The following is a 21,002-nucleotide window of genomic DNA, read 5'->3' as shown; positions in this document are numbered from 1 at the left end:
GTTAGTAGTAAAGCCAAAACCACCTAAGCCTCCTGACTTAATCCAGTCTTGTCCACCACAATGGATCCCCAAAGAAAACTGTGCATACAGCAAACCCTCTAGTCTACAACAGCCAGAAAAGTTTTTCCATGTACCCTAAAGAACCTATTCATTGTGTTAGCCCCCAAGCATACAGAGGAATTTGCCTCTTTCCTTGAAAACATAAAACACATTATGTGTCTGAGAGATCTTAAACTTCAAAACACTTAAGGCTAACCCAGAAAAAATGAAGCAAAAATTAAAAGAAATATTTCATTTCAAACACAGAGGAAAGACAAAAGATTTACTTTAATCCTAGAGCCTCACAGATTATATAAGAGATTTGTAATCATTTGTCCCTTAACCTAAGTTTTCTACACCTGAATGAATAAGCTACAAGAATGAGGAAAAGAAGATATAGCTTTAGAAAAGTTAAACTAAAGACCTTTATTGTTTTCATAAAAGGAATGAAATTATGCATATTATATACCAAAAGAAAAACACACACTAAAGATCAAGCATGTTTTTAAAGTGAAAATGAAACCAGACGCAAAGTATTATTTCTAGAATGCATACTATTTCCAATGTACATTATAATCAGTATAAATTCAACAATATGTTAAAAAGAGTCTGTTAAAAGATATTCTAGCCACATATTTGAAGTTGGGTATTAATACAACACCAGAACTGTATTTATACCTTTAAATTTTCCAACTTTTAGTCCCAGAAACTTATTTTTATTTTCTAAAAAGTAGCTGGAAAAGATGAAGTTAAGTACATGCATAGGATACTGTATCTCCCTGATTTTTAAAGGTCTAAATAGAAAAGTAATTACACTAATATTACTTTATTATTTTAATATAGTTAAAATCCCTGTCAAGCAACCCTAAATTTAGGACTTGATATATTTTTTACTATGCTACTTAACTTTCCCATAAATAATTATTATAAAATCATAAGATTATGTGAATTAAGGAAGGGAAAACAGAAATAAAGGACTGCATAGTTACTGTAAAATTTTATTTAAAAAAAGTTACTAAAAGAAGGAATAAATAAATCCACAATCACAGTTGGAAACCTTAACACCCCTTTCTCAGACACTGATGGAGCAACCAGAGAAAAAAATCAGCAAGGATACAGAAGATTAGAACAACATTATCAACTACCTTGACCTAATTGATATTTATAGAACACTTTACCCAACAACACAGAGTACACAAATGTGCACATGGAAAATTAACCAAGATGAAACATGCACTGGATCATAAATAAGACAGTTTCAAAAGTCTGAATTTGAGTATGTTCTCTGATCACAATGGAATTAAATTAGAAATCAGTAACAGTAAGATATCTAGAAGAGCCCCAAATATCTGGAAAGTAAACGACATGCTTCTGAATAACCCATGCATAAAAGAAGAAATCACAAAGGATATTAGAAAATACATTAAACTGCACAGTAATGAAAATACATTGTAAGATGGGAACTAGAAGGAAAGAGTTGGATGCACAGATGTAGGTGGGCCTTGAAAAAGGAGAGCCCTGTACCCTATCATTTGGGCTAAGTCCTAGGATCAGGGGTGAGGTTTAGTCAAAACCCAGATGTGTTTACCCAGCCCTCCTTTCTAGATAGTACTCTCCAAATGCAAGACCCCACATAAGAAATGTTTGCATAAAATATATAAGCAAAAAAAAAAATCTTAGTATTAAAAGGTTTTCCTACCCCAATATGATGTAGAAGCCTCTGAGTGAGTTCTGAACCATGAACTTATAACACAGAATGGAAATGGGCCCGTTTCCATTGAGCTCATTAGAAATAGGGGCCTTGGGGGCCGGCCCCGTGGCTTAGCGGTTAAGTGCGTGCGCTCCGCTGCCGGCGGCCCGGGTTCGGATCCCGGGTGCGCACCGAGGCACCACTCCTCCAGCCATGCTGAGGCCGCGTCCCACATGCAGCAACTAGAAGGATGTGCAGCTATGACAGACAACTATGTACTGGGGCTTTGGGGGAAAAATAAATAAATAAAATCTTTAAGAAAAAAAAGAAAAAAAAAAAAAAAAGAAATAGGGGCCTTGGGAAAGAAAACAAGAACCAACTCAGAGATGATCTTCATGGACTGATGACTGGGTTTCAGAGGTGACAAACCACTCAGTGGGTGATATAAAGGATCAGAGGTGCTCCCTACATACCCAGGCACTGGAAACTCTAACATTAACAGTGAAGAGGAATGTCATTTGAGGCACAAAATGCACGTCTATACCCTTAAATTCAAAGTATCCAGACCCAATTTACTAGATGTGAGAACAAGAAATTTTTTATCATCACTCCCAAAACAAGGATGAAACCATGAAGGTGTGAAACAACTTAATTACCATCAACTCTGATGGGTTTTATTTCATGTCCCTGAAGGGTACCTTTCCCAGGCTCTCAGCCTCCATCTTTACTACTAAAAGTCAAGAAGCCACATCCCCTTGACACAGATCAAGTCTGTCAGCTCAGTCAGAGTGACATATTAGGCATTTAAAGACAAAATCTAACAAAATGTGACTGGTCACAAGCCCTCCTACAAAGACATCCAGATGAATGGAGTGGAACTGACTTTTATCCATCAAAATTCTGGTGAGTTATGTGTCCACTGAAGATCTCATGGCAAGACCCAATCCAAGCATCAACATCAAGGACATGCTTGGCCAGAGACTAACTCTACCTTGGGATGAAAGAAAGATGCCCCAATTCAGCACTTTTATGGCTATACAGGATGTGTCTGGAGGCACATGGCCCCTCTGCCACCAAAGACATTTAAAATTTCATATAGCAAATAACCTTTTAGATCCTGATATCTTCTAAACTAATCCACCCTTATACTCAGGGCTGTCATGAGCCTATTGGGCACTTAGTGCAAATGAATAAAAGGGTAATCTTCCTCAAGATAATTTATTCCATCTACTTAAAAACTATCATACTATACTGATTTTATTAGACTAAGACATTTAATTACCATTTGCTGTAGAAATCTGGCATCTAGTATTGACAAAATGCAAAGAAGGTGAGGAAATGAGAAAAAGAAACAGATACTACAAAAGATGAACAGCCACAAGGAAGCTTTCACATTAAGAAGCTATAAAAAGAAGAGCAAACTAAGCCCAAAGTCTAAGGAAGAAAATACTAAAGATAAAAAGAGAAATAAATGACATAGAAAATTGACAAAGAAAAGCAAAAGTTTTTTATAAAATCGATAAATCTCTAATTAGATTGATCAAGAAAAAAAGAACACACATTACCACTATTAAGAATAATGAGGACCAGCCCAGTGGCGTAGTGGTTAAGTTTGCATGTTCTGCTTCAGTGCTCCAGGGTTTGCAGGGTCGAATTTCAGGCACAGACCTACACACTGCTCATCAAGCCATGCTGTGGTGGCGTCCCACATACAAAAAATGGAGGAAGATGGGCACAGATGTTAGCTCAGGGCTATTCTTCCTCAACAAACAAGAGGATGATTGGCAACGGATGTTAGCTCAGGGCCAATCTTCCTCACCAAAAAAAAAAAGAATAATGAGACATCACTACTGATTCTACAGACCTTGAAAGTATAATAATATTATGAACATTATACTAATAAGTTTGAAGTTTAGAGGAAATGCACAAATTCCTTGACACAAATTACCAAACCTAACTCAAGAAAAATATTAGAAAATAAGAATAGCTCTGTAGGGGCCGGCCCCATGGCATAGCGGTTAAGTGTGCGCACTCTGCTGCTGGCGGCCCAGGTTCGGATCCCGGGCACGCACTGACGCACTGCTTGTCAGGCCATGCTGTGGCAACGTCCCACATAAAGTGGAGGAAGATGGGCATGGATGTTAGCTCAGGGCCAGTCTTCCTCGGCAAAAAGAGAAGGATTGGTACGGATGTTAGCACAGGGCTGATCTTCCTCACAAAAAAAGAAAAAAGAATAGCTCTGTAACTATTAAATAAATTGAACTCCAAATTAAGAAGCAACCCAGAGAGAGAACTTCAAGCTAGTTGGTTCACTGGTGAATTCAATCAAACATTTAAGAAACAAATAATATCTATCTCATATAAACTCTTTCAGAAAGTAGAAGAGGAGGGAATATTGTCAATTCTTGTTTAAGACCAACATAACTATGATTCCAAAACCTTGACAATGATATTAAAAGAAAATTACAGACCCACTGCCCTCATGAATACATGGAAAATTCTAAACAAAGTATTATCAACTCAAATACAGCAATATATAAAAAGAATAATACAGGATGATCAAGTGGGATTTATCCCAGGAAAGCAACGTTGGTTTAATAAAAAAAAAACAACGTAATTCACCATATTAACAGAATAAAAGAGAAAAACCATATGATCATATCAATAGATGCAGAAAAAGTTGATTAAAAAAATTTTTTTAAACAAAACTAGCATAGAAGGGAATGTCCTCAATCTGATAAAGGATTCTAGGAAAAACCTACAGCTAACCACAAAAGTAATGATGAAATATTTAATATTTCCTGCTTAAGACTGGAAACAGTGCAAGGATATCCACTATTACTATTTACATTCAAAATTTTACTGGAGGTGTCAGCCAGCAATAAGTTAAGAAAAAGACATAAAAGCCCTCTAGATTGGGGAAAAAAAGACATAAAACTGTTGCTATTCGGATAACATGATTGATTATCTACTTATAAAATTCTAAAGACTCTACAAAACAACTATTAAAACAAACAAGTAAATTTAATAAGGTTAAAGGATAGAAAGTCAATATATAAAACTCAATTGTATTTTTATACTAGCCACAAGCAATCATAAGATTAAATTTTAAAAAATTCCATTTACAATAGCATTAAAAAACATAAAATATTTAGGAATAAATTTAACAAAAGATGTACAAGATCTTTATTTAAAAAAAAACAAAATGTTGCTCAGAGAAATTAAAGAAGACCTAAATAGATGAAGAGATACATCATGTTCATGGATTAGAAGACTTACTATTGTTAAAATGTTAATTCCCCCCAAATTGATCTAGAGGTGTACTGCAATTCCAATCAAAACCCAATAATTTTATTTTGTAGAAATGACAAGTCAATACTAAAATTTACATGGAAAAGCAATGAACTTAGAAGACTCAAGACAATCTTGAAAAAGAAGAATTAAGTTAGATGACTGATACAACCTGATATCAAGACCTACCACAAAGCTACAAAAATCAAAATAGAATGGTACTGGTGTCAGAATACCATATAGACACACAGATCAATGGAACAACATACAGCCCACCAATAGACCTACATATATTAGGTAAACTGCTTTTGACAAAAGTACCAAGACCACTCAATGGGAGAAAAAAAGTTTTATCAACAAATGGTACTAGAACAACTTAATGATGTATGGGGAAAAAAGGTGATCCTGGACCCCTACCTCACACTTCACACAAAAACAAGTTCAAGGTAGATCCTAGAGTTAAACGTAAAAACTAAAACTATAATATCTCTAGAAGAAAACACAAAACAATTCTTCATAAACCCCAGGGATAAACAAAGACTTCTTAGAAAGGCCACAAAACACTAAACATACATGAAAAAAATGACAAATCAAATTTAACCAAAATTTAAAATTTCTATTCATTGAAAGATACCACCAAAAAAATGTAAAGCAAAGCTGCTAGGAAAAAAGCCTTCATAATCTATTTGGCTGGCTGGCTGGCTATCTAGCAAACCATCAGTATTTTAAATATATAAAGAACTCCTTCAAATTAATAATAAACACCCAATAGAAAAAAAAATTTTAATAGGCAAATAATTTAACAGATACTTCACAAGAGAAGACATCTGAATGGCCAATAAGAACATGAAAAAGTGCTTAGCCTCAGAGAAATGCAAATTAAAACCACGAGATACCATTTCACACTCAATAAACAGCTAAAATTAAAAGGACTGACAACACCTAAACTGGCAAGAATATGACGCAACTGGAACATTCCCCGTAGGAGTATAAAATGGTACAACCACTTTGGCAAAAGCTTTGGCAGCTTTTTATATAGCTAGACAAACATCCACCCCACCATGACCCTGAAATTTCACAAAAATGCTTGTATAAGAATATTCACAGCATCTTTATTCCTAACAGCTAAAAACTGGGAAACAACCCAAAAATATCCATCCACAAAAGACTAAACAAATTGAAGTATATTTATTCAGCAGAATAATATTCAATTTTTTAACAAATGAACTGCTAATACATTCAACTATATGGATGAATTAAAAAAATGGTACATTAAGTGAAAAAAACCCAGTCACAAAAAAGAACATACTGTATGATTCCATTTCAAAAACACACAACATTAATCTATGGAGACTGAAATCAGAACTGAGGTTGTCTATGGGAAAAGGGTAAAGTATTAACTAGAAGGACACAGGAGGAAACTTCGAAAATTGTTCGAAGGAGTGGGGAGGGTGGGCACACGGTTACACAGAGTCTACGCTTATTAAAACTCAAACTGTATATGTAAGATCTGTGCACTTAATTGTGCGTAACTTTTACTTCAATAATTAAAAAAAAGGTACACTGATTCTGGTATTTCCCTTGTGATCATAAACACAGACAATCTGTGAAAATGTATCACAAAGCTAAAATAGATCATTCCTTATAAGAAAGCATCCATTCTCTACTTGATACAGTGTCTCAAAGCAAAAGCCTGACTGCTCTTGGGTGATACATATAAACACTTCTCTATTTGTTAATTTTACATTAATTTATTCAAATTGGTGAATAACTCAAAACAATTGCTTTAACCCAGAGAAATGAGTACTATATTACTGTTGAAAAGAGACTAGATGATCCAAATTTTCAGCCCTTTCTACTGAAGATAAATTTAGCCATATTATGATGGCTTTATTTTTCATTCACACTAACATCAGCAGTTTATAAAATCAACAGAAAGAAACATTTCATAAATCTTTAAGCACTATAATAGCAAAATTGAAATCTTAAGGAAATTTTAATACTTATTTTATAATCCTCTCCCTTAAGTAGTTTAGCTTACATTTCTTTCTCCATTTCAAGTTGTCTACTCAATTCTGTGGCTCTAAGCTCTAAATCTGTGTTCAGCTGTCTCTGCTGTTGTAGATCCTGCAAAGCTTGCTCCTTGCTTGCTTTAACTTCAAGAGAATCAGCTTCTAGTTTCTATAGAAGAAATATAATATGGCAACCATTTTAATGTCAATAATTATCTATTATTAAATAACATTTGTGTTTATACTCAAATTGGTGTTGACATAACACACAAAAATAACCATAAATATTTGTTATAATAAAAAACACATTCTGAAGCAATTACTGAGTAAAGGAGCTATTTATCTTGGGAATCTTTCAGAGGACCTAGCAGCAGGCTTTGTAATATAATAGGCAGTCACTAAATTTTTACTTTTTATTTATTTATTTATTTTTTAATTTTTATTTATTTATTTATTTCCCCCAAAGCCCCAGTAGATAGTTGTACGTCATAGTTGCACAGCCTTCTAGTTGCTATATGTGGGACGTGGCCTCAGCATGGCCGGAGAAGCAGTGTGTCGGTGCAGCCCGGGATCCAAACCCGGGCTGCCAGCAGCGGAGCGCGCGCACCTAACTGCTAAGCCACGGGGCCGGCCCAATTTTTACTTTTTAAAATTAATTCTGAATAAGAGAATAAACTTAAAATTGATATTTATTACTAGAATAAAAGTTATTAATTCAAATATGAAAAAAATAAGTAGGGTTCACACATGGGCCCACTTAAAATATACTATCCTTTATATTCACAGTTAACAAAACTGATGTACTTACAGATAGGCAAAACTAAAACAGAAGTGTCCTGTTGTCCTTCTCATTAAGACCTACTGACACTAAATATAAAGCCAACTAAATGCCCAGTTTTGCTTCTTTAATCTCTTGGTCTAGAGATTGTTGTTCTTCATAGTATAGTTTTTATCTCATACACATACATATAACTATGTGTATTTTCACAAATTTACAAAATCAAACTATTAAGTATATAGTTTGAATATGTATAAGCAATGCATTTTCTTGTATAGATGTAACAATTCTGCACCCTAAATATTTTATAGACCAATCTAGGTAACTGTGGCTCTTACTCAACACTTATACTGGATATTAGATGTAACTATATTAATTCTATAATATATCTATATACATATCCATAAAACATATGGAATACTTCCTAAAATAATAATTACAAAATGTTAAAAGATCTGATAATCACAATAGACACTATTGGTTCTAAATAACTATTTTTAAAAGATATCCAAACAGAATTCTCATTAGACACTTCTCAGTAAAATGGTTTTTCTGTTCTTTTCAACCATTACATAATTTGTCATTACTGTTATCATTGGTCATAAAGAAAAGAAAAAAGAACTCATAAACAGAATAGTAAATGTAATTCTTCTTCCATGTTATATTGCTATGGATGTACATATATACATATACACATCCCATAATTCTACAATCGTACAAAAGTGCTTCATCTGATTGTGAAAGTATAACTTACATACGTATATATAATAACTTGAGAAATTTTTGTTTAACTAATAGTAGTTCCAATTTAAAGGACAAAGGACTCAGGTCAAATCGTTCTCTGATGTGTCTAGTCATTTAATCTCTTTAGTAAATCAACACTTTCACTTGAAATTGTATTAAAGTAAGAAGCAGTTTACCATAGTGTAAATTTATTAGTAAATTAAAAACAAAACCCAGGGGCCGGCCTGGTGGCGCAGCAGTTAAGCGTGCGCACTCCGCTACGGCGGCCCAGGATTCGCAGGTTGGGATCCCAGACGCACACCGACGCACCGCTTATCAAGCCATGCTGTGGCAGCGTCCCATATAAAGTAGAGGAAGATGGGCACGATGTTAGCCCAGGGCCAATATTCCTCAGCAAAAGAGGAGGACTGGCATCGGATGTTAGCTCAGGGCTGGTCTTCCTCACAAAAAAAAAATAAATAAATAATCCAAAGGGTATAAACATGAAGTTTAAAAAAGGAAGAAGTCCACCATATCTGAAATATTACATTGGAATACGGAGGTAAGGAGATGGGAATGAGGCAACAGAAGAGACTTCACAGCAACAAAAAAATAAGTTCCTCATAATTATAGAGTAGATCCCTGGTTGGCTATCTCTTTGAAATAGTTACAAACTACAGTGGAACCAGTACATACGTTGACTGAAATTTGTAAAAGCCACCAATGGCTTTTAATGAAGAAATCAAAAGTAAAGGGGCTGGCCCAGTGGCATAGTGGTTAAGTTCACGCGCTCCACTTCGGTGGCCTAGGGTAGGGTTCACAGGTTCCGATCCTGGGCACAGATCTGCACACTGCTCATCACGCCATGCTGTGGCAGTGTCCCACATACAAAACAGAGGAAGATTGGCACAGATGTTAAGTCGGGGCTAATCTTCCTCAGCAAAAAGAGGAGGACTGGCAAGGGATGTTAGCTCAGGGCCAATCTTCCTAAACAAAAAACAGAAAAAAGTAAACATGGAATTCAAAATTAAGACATGAAAAACTATTGCTACAGCAGTAGAAAATAAATTTAAATTCAATTTATTTTATACAAACCTTAATTTGACCTGATAATTCTTCAGTTTTCTGTTCTAACGAGAGGTGTTTCTCTTTATATTCTTTAAGATGACTTTCCAGCTGACTGCAATGTTCCTGCTTATCCTGCAACTTTGCAGTGACCTGATCCAACTGAGTAGTGATCTTATTTAACTCCTATAGAAAAGTACAATTGAAGAAAACTTGGGTGAGGTTTACTTTATTGTAGTGCCCAAATGTTAGACCAAAGTAAAATGGAAAACTCTAAATTTATTTAGGAAACTGCTTAGAATAAGATCACAGAAGAGTCTAATGATATAGCCAAGGTTACATTTACCCACCAATATAAAGGACCTGAACTGAAGTTGTACATAGCCTGAGATACTAAGTTTATATGGATAACAGGTCAGTAACTTTTTCTAGGAAGAGTCATTTTAGGAGCCAAAAGATACAATAGGATATTAAATAGGTTAATAATAAAATAACACTTTTAAATTATAATTAAATGTTTTCAATGTTCAAGATACCATTTTTTAAAATAACATTTAAAAAAAAGATTACAGTGATTACATCTATGATACTTGTTCAATTCATTTGAAATATCTAGTTGCACAAAAAGAACAAAACAAAAATTACTAGAAAATTCACTTCCCAAAGATAATCACTATTAATGTTTTGATAACTTTCTTTCCAGTCTTTTCTGCACGCTAGATTCTATTTTTCGATTTGTACTTTTAAAATAAAAGCAAGATCTCACTTTACATAGTTTTATTGTAACCTGCTTTGTTTTTACATAGCAATGCATCATGAAACTGTGACATTATGTTCTAAAACATACTTGACTGCATAAATTTCCCTTTTATTGATACAGACCATTTTTTAGCTAAATGTCCTATTTTAGATTCTTAAATTGCTCCTAAATTTTCTACATTTATTAACAGAGATGCAAACAGCATCCTTAAAGCTATGATTATTCCCTTGGGATAAAGAACTAAAAGTGAGCTAAAGAATATACAAAATCCTAAAGTTCTTGAAATATATTGCCAAACAGTTCCCATTACCAGCATCAAAAGGCTGAACTAATGTATACTACCACTAGCAATGTATGAAAGTGACTTGTTCTTCTGTACCAACTCCAATCCTTCTGCTGTTAATTAACACGTACACACACACATTTTACTTCAATAAGGACATATTCCATTATTGTCTTAATTTGCAATTGATTCTTAATGAACTTGAACATTTGCTAACATAGTTTTGATCATTTACTTTTTTTGTAGGCTCACTTATTTCCTATGTAAAAGTGGTTTAAATATCAAGGATAGTAACCATTTATCAGACACACTTCAGAAAATGTTTTATTCTTTTGCTATTTGCTTTATAATTTTGTTAGTGATATTTTTGGCAGATAAATTTTAAAATTTTATGTGGTTACTCTTATAAATACTTTTTCCATTATAGTTGCTGGCACTGATCTTGTGCTTAGAAAATGTTTTCCAGATGTGTTTAGCGATAAGGTAAGTAAAAAGCAAGCTGCAGAACAACATATATACTGATTCTATGTGCATAAAAGAAAAAGATCACACACACACACACACACACACACATATATTTGTTCAATGCTTATGGAAGTCTGGAAGGATCCATACCAAATTTAATAGCAAACATTCCATCTAAAGAGGAAAATGGGATTAGGGTTTACGGTAAACATAGAAAACAGTTTTGTTTTGTTTTGTTAACTTGATATACTACTATATTGTTAAAAAAAATTAGACCAACAACCACTATTACTTCTCAAATAAAAAGTAAATTTTAAAAATTCCTACCTGGTAAAAAGTAAGAAAAATCTACCAGCATTCTGACCCTGGCCCTAAAGTAGGAAGCCTTTATCTATCAGAAGTATTGAGAATAGTAACTTTTGTATTCCCTCCAGCCCCACTTACTCCCAGCCCCAAGAAAAGGGAGTAACTCTTATTATGGAGATGGAATACATGGTGCTCTTTTCCTGCTTCCAAGTGTAAGTAAATCTGGGTCACGGCCCAGATTACCTACTAAAAACAGATGTGGAAGTCTGCCCCTTTTTCCCAATCATTGGCACTCAATGGAATGAGGCAGTAATTCAATAATTAGGAGTAAATATTTCACTCCACACCAAGGTCTAGACTACAGGAGAAATACAATAGTAAGAAGCCCAACCACAGGTGCACATCAGTTTGAGCTTTATCAAAAACAAAGATGATATTTTTATCTCCATCTGACTCCTTCATCTACCACTCAACTAGTTCTAAACTCAGGGAGAAATTAATGAGAATAAGCAAGTCGATCACAACATTATATAAAACTGAGTATCATTTTTATACATATTTATAGTTAATTTATCTACCAAAACATTAGGTAATGGCATGAAATTGCATCAGGTTCTCCTACCTGCTGTTTATCTTGTAATGCATTTTGGGCTGTGTCCAAATGATTTTGAAGATCTGCTCTTTGAGCAGTTTTTGCTGCTTCTGCTGAGAGCAATAATTCAGTTTTGGCTTTAATCTGTAACAAAATTCACAAGTCATTTAAGTTGTATTTAGTTCTTAATTTCCCCTTTTGAACATACATTGCTTTTGTCACTAAATTATTAAAAAAAACATTAATTCCTTTGGCAAAAAAACATGAAGATTTAAACACTAAAAAATAGTTTTCAGTGTTTTCGATACATAGTTAGTATGTGATAATCTCCCAAACAGGAATGAGTAGGGCAGAAGACTCGTAATAATGTTTGGATAAATGATGAAAAGATGTCCCTGTATAACACCAAAACACTTCTCCCTCTCTTAAAGTGGATATCCCCATATTGGGTTATCATATAACTCATCTAACAAATCATTACATTTTAAAGAGAGAGAAATGCATATCCTCTTTCCCCAAGTTCTAATAAGTATAGCTGTTATATTATTATATTTCTTATTTCCAATGGAATTATTCTCCTAAAATAAAGAAAATCAAGGCTTAGAAATGTTTGTAACTTTCTCTACTATACTATAGAATAAGAAACCAATGATGAGAATGGAGAAAGAAACATCTTAATTCCCACCCCGTGACTAACTAACTCATTGAGAAAGTCTTCTATATTACACTCTGAAAACACAAAATAAAATGGTACCATATAAAGTTAAAACACATATAAAATTAAAACACAAAATAAAATGGTACCATATAAAGATATTTTTGAAATCAAACTTGAAAGTGAAATAAAAAATCAGTCAAAAAATATTTAACATAGAAATCTAATAGTATAATATCAAGCTACTTTGAACTTCAAAAACAATAATAAAGACTTCATGAAAACAAAGAAAACCAAAAAGATCCGGTGGTTTCAGGAGATGCAGTCTGCCAGAAGAGAGAAAGAGAGAGAAAAAAAGGCAAAATAGGAAAGCTCAACAAACTGTGTAGATATAATGTTTATTTAACCGTTACTCCCAATTTTTTTCCATTGATAAGTAAGGCAGAAAGAGAGAGAGGGAGAGAAACACAACTTAAACATTTGATGGCCAAACTGATGCTTTATTCACACAAACTCATATTAAACTGCATAATTCAATATTACCTGTATGTCAAGCTGGGAGACTTTTTCTTTGCTTTCATTTAATTGACTATTTAATTCATTGACACTGGTTTCCAGGGAAAGGACATGGTCTTGTGCAGCTCTAAGATGCGCCTTCTGCTCCTGCACCTGGTCATGCAGATTCTCCTGGGCTTGTTTATGGCTTTCTGACTGATTCTTCAGCTTCTCTGTGAGCTGAGTTACCTACCATACAAGCAAGACTCTAATTATGAAGGTCACAAATGATATAACAAGAACTAAGAAACTGAAATTTAAGCACCATAAGAATATTAAAGTGTTGTATGATAGGTTATTTCAAATTTTTTTCAAGAAAAATTGTTCACAATTTTCCAAGAATAAATAAACATAATCTCTCAAAATCATAAGAAATAACAAATTCAGAGATTCCTATTATTTTTAAAACCATCTCTATTGAGCTATAATTTACATGAAATAAAATTCACCCAACTTAATTGTACAGTTTGAGGCGATCTGATAAATATACACACTCATTTAACCATCACCACATCACGACAAGAGAACATTTCTATTACCCCAAAAAGTTTCCTCACGCTCCTTTGCAGTCAGTACCCTCCACTCATCTCTACCCCCAGTCACTGATCTGATTGAATAATAAGAGGTCCTTATATATTCGGGATATTTCTGAATTGTCAGATACATGTATTGCAAATATTTTCTCCCAGCCTGTGTCCTGCCTTTTATTTTTGTAATGGTATCTTTTGAAGAGCATATATTTTTAATTTAGATGAAATCCAATACATCTGATGTTTCTTTGGTGTACCTTGGAGTTCATCGAGTTTCCTGAATTTGTGGATTCATATTTTTAATCAAATTTAATTTTTTTTCAGCCATTATTTCTATAAATATTTTCTTCCTCCTTACCCTTCCGTGACACTCACTAATTATATATGTATGCTAGATTACATGACACTGTCCCACAGACAGTGTCACTAAGGCACTGTTCATTTTTTTTTCCAGTCTTTTTTCTTTCTGTGCTTTATTTTGGACATTTTCAATTACCTTATCTTAAGGTTCACTGCCACTGTTTTCTACTTGCTTAATCTACTAAGCCTAACTAATGAAATTTTCATTTCAGATTTTTATTTTATCTCTAGAAGTTCTATTTGGTTCATTTTTAACATTTCCACTTCTATTTCCATTGTTACAGTTATTCCTTTATATTCATATGTATATTTTAAGAGCTGTATTAAAGTACTTGTCTGATGAATCTATCATCTCTCATCTCAAGGTCTTCTTCCATTGAATTATTTTTCTCTTGCTTATAGCTCACATGTTTTCTGCTTCTTTGTGTGTCTAGTAATTTTTTGATATTTATTGTGACAGGTCTGGATTTTGCTGTCTTCTTTCAAAGAATGTTGAATTTGGTTCAAGCAGGCAGTTAATATACCTGTGATTCAGCTGGATCCTTTCAAGGCTTGTTTTTATGCTTTTTTGGGTCAAGTGTACACTAGCTTTTACTCTACGGCTAGTTTAGCTTTACTCCTAAGGTGTTACATTTCTGGGGTTTCTACTGAATGCCCCCAAGTGTTTAACCACATCTTTCTTCTCTGACTGGCTGGAACTTGAACATCTCCCAGCCCTGTGAGTTCTGATAATTTTTCAGCGTGCAGTAATTGTTCATTGCCTGGTCTCATGGAACCCCACCTTATAAGCCTAAAGCTTAGCACTCAGCTAAAGGCTCAAGTGGATCCCTATGCAAATTTCTGGAGCTTTTTCTCTCCATCGTTCCCTCCTCTCTGATATTCTGCCCTGCAAATGTGAGCTGCCTCAACCTCCCTGCACTAAAATTTCTCACTCCTCAGTTCAGTGAGACCACTGTGCTTTCCTTGGACTCCCCTGACCTGCACCACAGTCTGGAAAAAGTCTCTGGATCAAAAGCTGAGCGGTCAAAAGGTTCACTTCACTTGCTTCTCTTCTCTCAGGGATCAAAGCCCTGAACTGCTTGTTGTATAATGTCTGAAAACAGTGGTTTTACACATTTTTCCCACTTTTCTAGTTGTTTATGGTGGGAAGACTAAATAGGTATCAGTTACTCCAACACGGCCAGAAGTAGAAGTACACAGATTTATTTTTATTTATTCCTTTAAAAAAATGCATAAGTAGGGACCAGCCTGGTGGCATAGTGGTTAAGTACGTGCGCTCCACTTCAGTAGCCTGGGGTTTATGGGTTCAGATCCTGGGCACGGACCTACGTACCGCTCATCAAGCCATGCCGTGGTGGCGTCCCACACACAAAATAGAGGAAGACTGCCACAGATGTTAGCTCAGGGACAAGCTTCCTCAAGCGAAAAAGAGAAAGACTGGCAACAGATATTAGCTCAGGGCCAATCTTCCTCATCAAAAAAAAAATGCATAGGTTTTTCTGGTCATATTTGTATGATAAGCAATGTATGCAACTTACTACTCTAAAGAATTCTTCATAAAACCTGGTAACCAAGGCTAACTTGGAAATCTTGAGGGAAAAATTTGTGTTATATAGTCACGCGCTGCATACCAACATTTCGGTCAATGACAGACCACGTATACAACGATCGTCCCATAAGATTAGTACCATATAGCCTAGCTGTGTAGGTCTGTATAAGTACACTCTATGATGTCAAGTTCACACAATGATGAAATCACCTACTGACAATTTCTTAGAACGTATCCCCATCACTACGTGACGCATGACTGTAGTCTAATATTCAAATTAGAAAAGTGATATGACCTACTGATACTTTGCTTTAATACTTTCTCATTTAGATAATTATAATTCTCTTATTGGACAATTCTTCCAAATAAGCAACTGTAAATTCTTTTGTTTGAAAATGTATTAAGCTAAATTTTATAAGTTTCTCTTGAATTACATAGGAATGTTAGAACAATAAGGCAACTTACCAAAATTATTACAAGCTATATATTTCAAAGACATATACATTATCAAAATATAAGTAACCACTAAGTCTGTATATTAACCAATACGCAGTAACAACTAACACTTGATTAGTACTTTTAGTTTATAAATATATTTTTTCAAAACATCACAAAATGCCATGAGGCAAGTATGTATATATTAATAACATCTCTACTTTCCAAATGAGCTAACAAGGTGAAATGATTTGCTCCTGGTTACACAGGTAATAAATTGCATCCTGGGACATAAACTGAGATTTCCTTTGTCAAATTATGTTAACTTATTTTTATTACAATAGCAACCTACTCTAAGGTAAATGAGATGGTATTTGTCAAAAATACATAATATTAAAAAAGTACTAAAAATAACTAGAATGAAGAATCATTTAAATAAATCACTTAGCAAAATATAGAGAGATAAAAGTAAATTTTAGAAACAGAATACATTTGAAAAGCTTACTTGTTCCTGTAACGTATGGTTTTTTTCTTGTAACTGGTTAAGAACAGCAGTCTCTCCTTCACCAGCCTGAATTTTTGCATAAAGATCTTCTCTTTCCTTTTCTAGTAAGGAAATATTTTCTTTACTCTTCTGTAATAAGGCTTCAAGGTTCTGGATCTTTTGGTCCTTATCTCCAATTTGACGTAGTACTTGTTCCAAATCATTCTGCAAAGAATTGAAAACTACTACCTTAATGATAGAGAACTAAAAATGTTATTCCTCAAACATAAAATGATTGATGATAAATTTTACAATTCAAACTCTCAGTCTTACATTTTTTTACTAATCATTACATTTTAACATGGCAAATTTAATTAAACAATTAGAACTACATATTTAATAATACAAATCCATATTATTGATAATAAATTAGAATTTAACAAAAAAACCTTCAATTAACCACATTCTTACTCTAACACTCCAACCTCACCACCTACTACTCTTCATGTTCAATCCATTTCAGACACATGGGACTCCTCATTATTCCTTGATCATACCAGGCTAACTCCCACCTTGGAGCCTTTGCACTAATTGTTTCTTCTACCTGGAACACTTACCTCACAAAGTCACATGGCTCATTCCCTCTCCTTCAAATGTTTGCTCAAATGTCACCTTCTCAATCAGGCCTATCCTTACCATTACCTTTAAAATTGAAGCCTTTCCCAATACTTCCTCTCCTGAATGTTTTTTTCCTTCCACAGCATTTATCTTCTAACACACTACCTAATTTACTTATTTTTCACGTGTATCTGCCTCCCTCCGTCCCCTCACTAGAACGTATCCTCAATGAAGGTGATGATTTTTATCTATTTTACTCATTGATGTATTCAAGACACATACATATGCTCTAAGATATTTGTTGAATGAATAGAAAAATAAATCACTGCACTCTAACACACCTCTTCTTTTACTTTACCAAGGGCCTTAATGTTACAGAGAGCACAACTCAATAGCCTACATCCAGAACAATGCCCATTAACGTTTTGGAGCTATCTGACCAGTTTTTGCCTCTGCCTTAATCATTTTAAGAGAGTCAGAGAGCCTCTATCCAGAACAAGGCCCTAACAAGCCCCTCTGCAAACCCTATAGTAGTGCACAACACCTTGCTGAAACAGAGCCAGCAACCACTTGGTACCCTCAACGATTTGTGCCAATATTAAAATATTTGAGATCAGTCACTTCAAACATGGCTCTCATCCCTCTAAGCTTCAATCACAAAATGATGAAAGGCAACCTAATCTCTCTGCTCTCATCCTCCGTTCCTGCCATTAATGACTCCTCTTCTCCATATTTCACTAATCTTCTGGAACCACAGTCCCAGGCCTAAGTTTTTTCCAAAACACTCTATTTCCAAGTAGTAACTGAGATTCGGTTCTCCCTTTACAGATGCTGATTCCCCCTCAACCCTCTCTGATACTACGGACTATTCTGCTGGGCAAGCAGGGGAGGTTGACTTTTTTCTGTTTTTTTACCGCCATTATTCTCTCTCTCACGTAAAAGCTTCATGCTGCTTTGGGGAGTATGTCATTTATTTATTCTACCCTCTATTCTGTGTTGCTATCATCTATAAAACCCTACCTCATTCACTGAAGACTTGAGACCTGATTTAGTCTTTCTCTCAATCCCAATTTCTGCCAATTTCCTGGGAAATACAAAACACATACAGAATTAAGAGCACAGCCTCAACATTCATATCATCTTAATTTCTGGACCTTTACTCATTCTATTCAATCACTCACACGTAGGATCTTGTAATCATCTGAAATTCTTCCAGATGAAAAATTTCAACTATCCTACTCTGTGACCACAACTTCCTGACCATCCTCCAATTTCAGGACCTCATTTCTGCTCTTCAATGTCAAAGAGACATTGACCTCTATTTTCTTTTAGCTTATTTAGCATACGCCTAGCTTCTCTTCCTGAACTTCATATATGGATACGAACTAACCTTAAGGATTCTTTCAACTATATTCTCTATTTCCTTTCACCCTAAAATTTCCAACATAGCCACTCTAAAAAAGCCCAGTCCTAGATCAATGTTGCAATGTGCTTTCTCCACACCTACGTTTATAAGCACCGTTAGAGCAAAATCACAAACCTCCACAGATTGGTGCCACTATACATTTCTAGACTCCAACCTCCATTATATTCTCAGAATCACCTTGTCAATCCTTTCACTTGAGTGAGCTTCTCACCCTCAAACATCCCCCTCAATAATGACTTAAAAGCTTCTCTATTCTCTCCAAATTCTTAATCTCTGCCTGCTTGACATTTAACTATTACTATCTCCAACTTTATCCCACCTCCCCCCCCAAAATGGGATTTCAGGAATGATCTACCTTCATTTTCCATCCCTCACCATAAAATTCTATATATATCCATATTTGCCTCCTTTCCTCAAGCTTTAAAGGATATCCTTCAGAGGATAAGTTCAAATTTACCACCACTCATATCAGTGACATCATAGCTTATCAATACCTTATTCCTTTAGTCACTTCTGCTTTTCCAATATCCTCAATTATTCCCTCTCTACCAGTTCCTTTCTCCTAGACTATAAACATGTTCAGGTATCTCTCGTTCTCAAAAACACTTCCCAGACCAAGCCCCACTCCAGTTTCTGCACAGTCTTTATATACAATTCACATTTAAATCTCAAAAGTAATGCATATTTACTTTCCCAACTCCCTCATCTCTCATTTACTCATTAATCAAAAATAATACTTTCACCTCTATCACTTTACTGAAATTATGTTTTAAAAGGTCACTAATTTATTTAATTGCTTAACCTAATGGACATTTTTCATTTATCATACTGGGCATCCCCATCCACATTTGAAGTTGCTGATTACTCCCAACTTTTGATTCTCCCTAGTCCTTTGGCTTCCACTCTGCAAGTTCTCCTTAATTACTCTGATCAGTCTCTCTTTCTTTGGGCTGCTCTGCCTCTACTCATCTATCCCTTAAGTGCTGGTGTTTCCTAGAAGTCTTCTGTTACCAGGTGTCTATTTTTCTCACTATACTCTCTCCCTGGCTGATCACATCTATTCTAATAATCCCATTTGCTTCATATATACTGATGTCTCTCACAGCTAATATATACAGCATGGTCCCCTCCTCCAAGCTTTAAATTAATATATCCCATAGGTATCTCAAGACATGTCAAAAACTATCTCATCACATTGCCCTAAAAAGTGGCCATTTGTCTCATGTTCACTAACACAGTTGATGACACCTCCATTTACCATGCACACCATGTTATCAATCTGGAAGTCATTCCCTTTCTCTCTCATTCCCTACAACTATTAAGTCAACAAGTCCTATTTATTTTACCTCCCAAGTATTACTCAAATTTGTCCCTCTAACATTTTTTAACAATTGCTTGAAATAAGACCATTATTATTTTTCATCTAAACTACTGCATATATTAGCCTTTTAACTGATCTCCTGTTTCAGAATACTCTCTCTGAAATCCATCTTCCATAAAACCACAAGAATAACCTATTTAAAAATCAAATCTGGCTATGGCACTTCTATCTTAAGACCTTCAATACCCTTCTATCTTCAAGGATAAATGTCACACAAGGCCTTCCATAAACTCACCCATGTCTAATGCTCTGGCCTCTTCTCTAACTAATCTTTAAACTACACTTTAAGCCCCAACAAAACCTAACAGTTTAGTTCATACTAGCTTCAGTATCTTGTGCTTGTAACTTCTACTTCGAGTATACTCCTCACTATCACCCTCTTTGCAACCCAGAAACATCTACGCATCCTTGGCAACTCAGACTGTCACTTCTAAGAAGTTTTCAATGACTGCTCTTTTCCAGACTCTATCCGAGTTAGACAACTGTCCTCTATGCTACCATAATAATTTTATATACATATATACACCTAGAACTAGACGTATTACATCTCTCTAATTAGTTTTTAGGACTTTTCATGTTTCCATAATGAAAGGCTTTGCCTGGCCTCTTTGCCACATGTTTCTTATTCTTCCCCAAGGAATGAGACTTTAAGTAATTGGAAAGTTTGGAATAAGGAACTAAGCATGTTTAACTAACCCCTTGCTCTCCCCTCAGTCTAAGAGACAACCTGCCTATAAGAAGGTCAAAGGTTGTCATCTCCAGTTTTGTCTGTGACTGGGTGAATAAATTTAATTCTTGGGTACAGTATAAGAAAGCCCAATTGGCTTAAGGACCTATGCCAAATTCTCTACCTCAGTTTTACTACACTATTTCTTTGCTACTCCTTATAGTAAAACTCCTAGAGTTATCTATATTCATTGTATCAAACTTCTCTCTTCCCATTTGCTCTTGAACCCTCTCCACTAGGCTTTCGTCCCTCCTTCTCTACGCACATTGCTTTTATCA

At 34.8% G+C, this 21,002-nt stretch overlaps 1 protein-coding gene across 3 annotated transcripts in view; it reads right to left on the bottom strand.

Annotated features, from left to right (window-relative positions):
- Window positions 1-21,002, bottom strand: part of EEA1 (early endosome antigen 1) — a 127,822-nt gene that overhangs the window by 26,085 nt on the left and 80,735 nt on the right. For all 3 annotated transcript variants that reach the window (XM_014779605.2, XM_004417951.3, XM_087449112.1), the window contains 5 exons: window positions 16,594-16,797; window positions 13,203-13,403; window positions 12,035-12,148; window positions 9,629-9,784; window positions 7,062-7,201 (listed from right to left, as the gene is read on the bottom strand). In XM_014779605.2, the coding sequence (XP_014635091.1) occupies window positions 7,062-7,201; window positions 9,629-9,784; window positions 12,035-12,148; window positions 13,203-13,403; window positions 16,594-16,797 (815 nt within the window). The remainder of the gene's footprint in view (window positions 1-7,061; window positions 7,202-9,628; window positions 9,785-12,034; window positions 12,149-13,202; window positions 13,404-16,593; window positions 16,798-21,002) is intronic.

The sequence above is a fragment of the Ceratotherium simum genome, chromosome 25 (genome assembly GCF_057802395.1).
Source record: "Ceratotherium simum simum isolate JZ-2026a chromosome 25, ASM5780239v1, whole genome shotgun sequence".
Lineage (NCBI taxonomy): Eukaryota > Metazoa > Chordata > Mammalia > Perissodactyla > Rhinocerotidae > Ceratotherium > Ceratotherium simum.
Note: the sequence above shows the minus strand (reverse complement) of the source record. Positions and strands in the feature narration are given on the sequence as shown.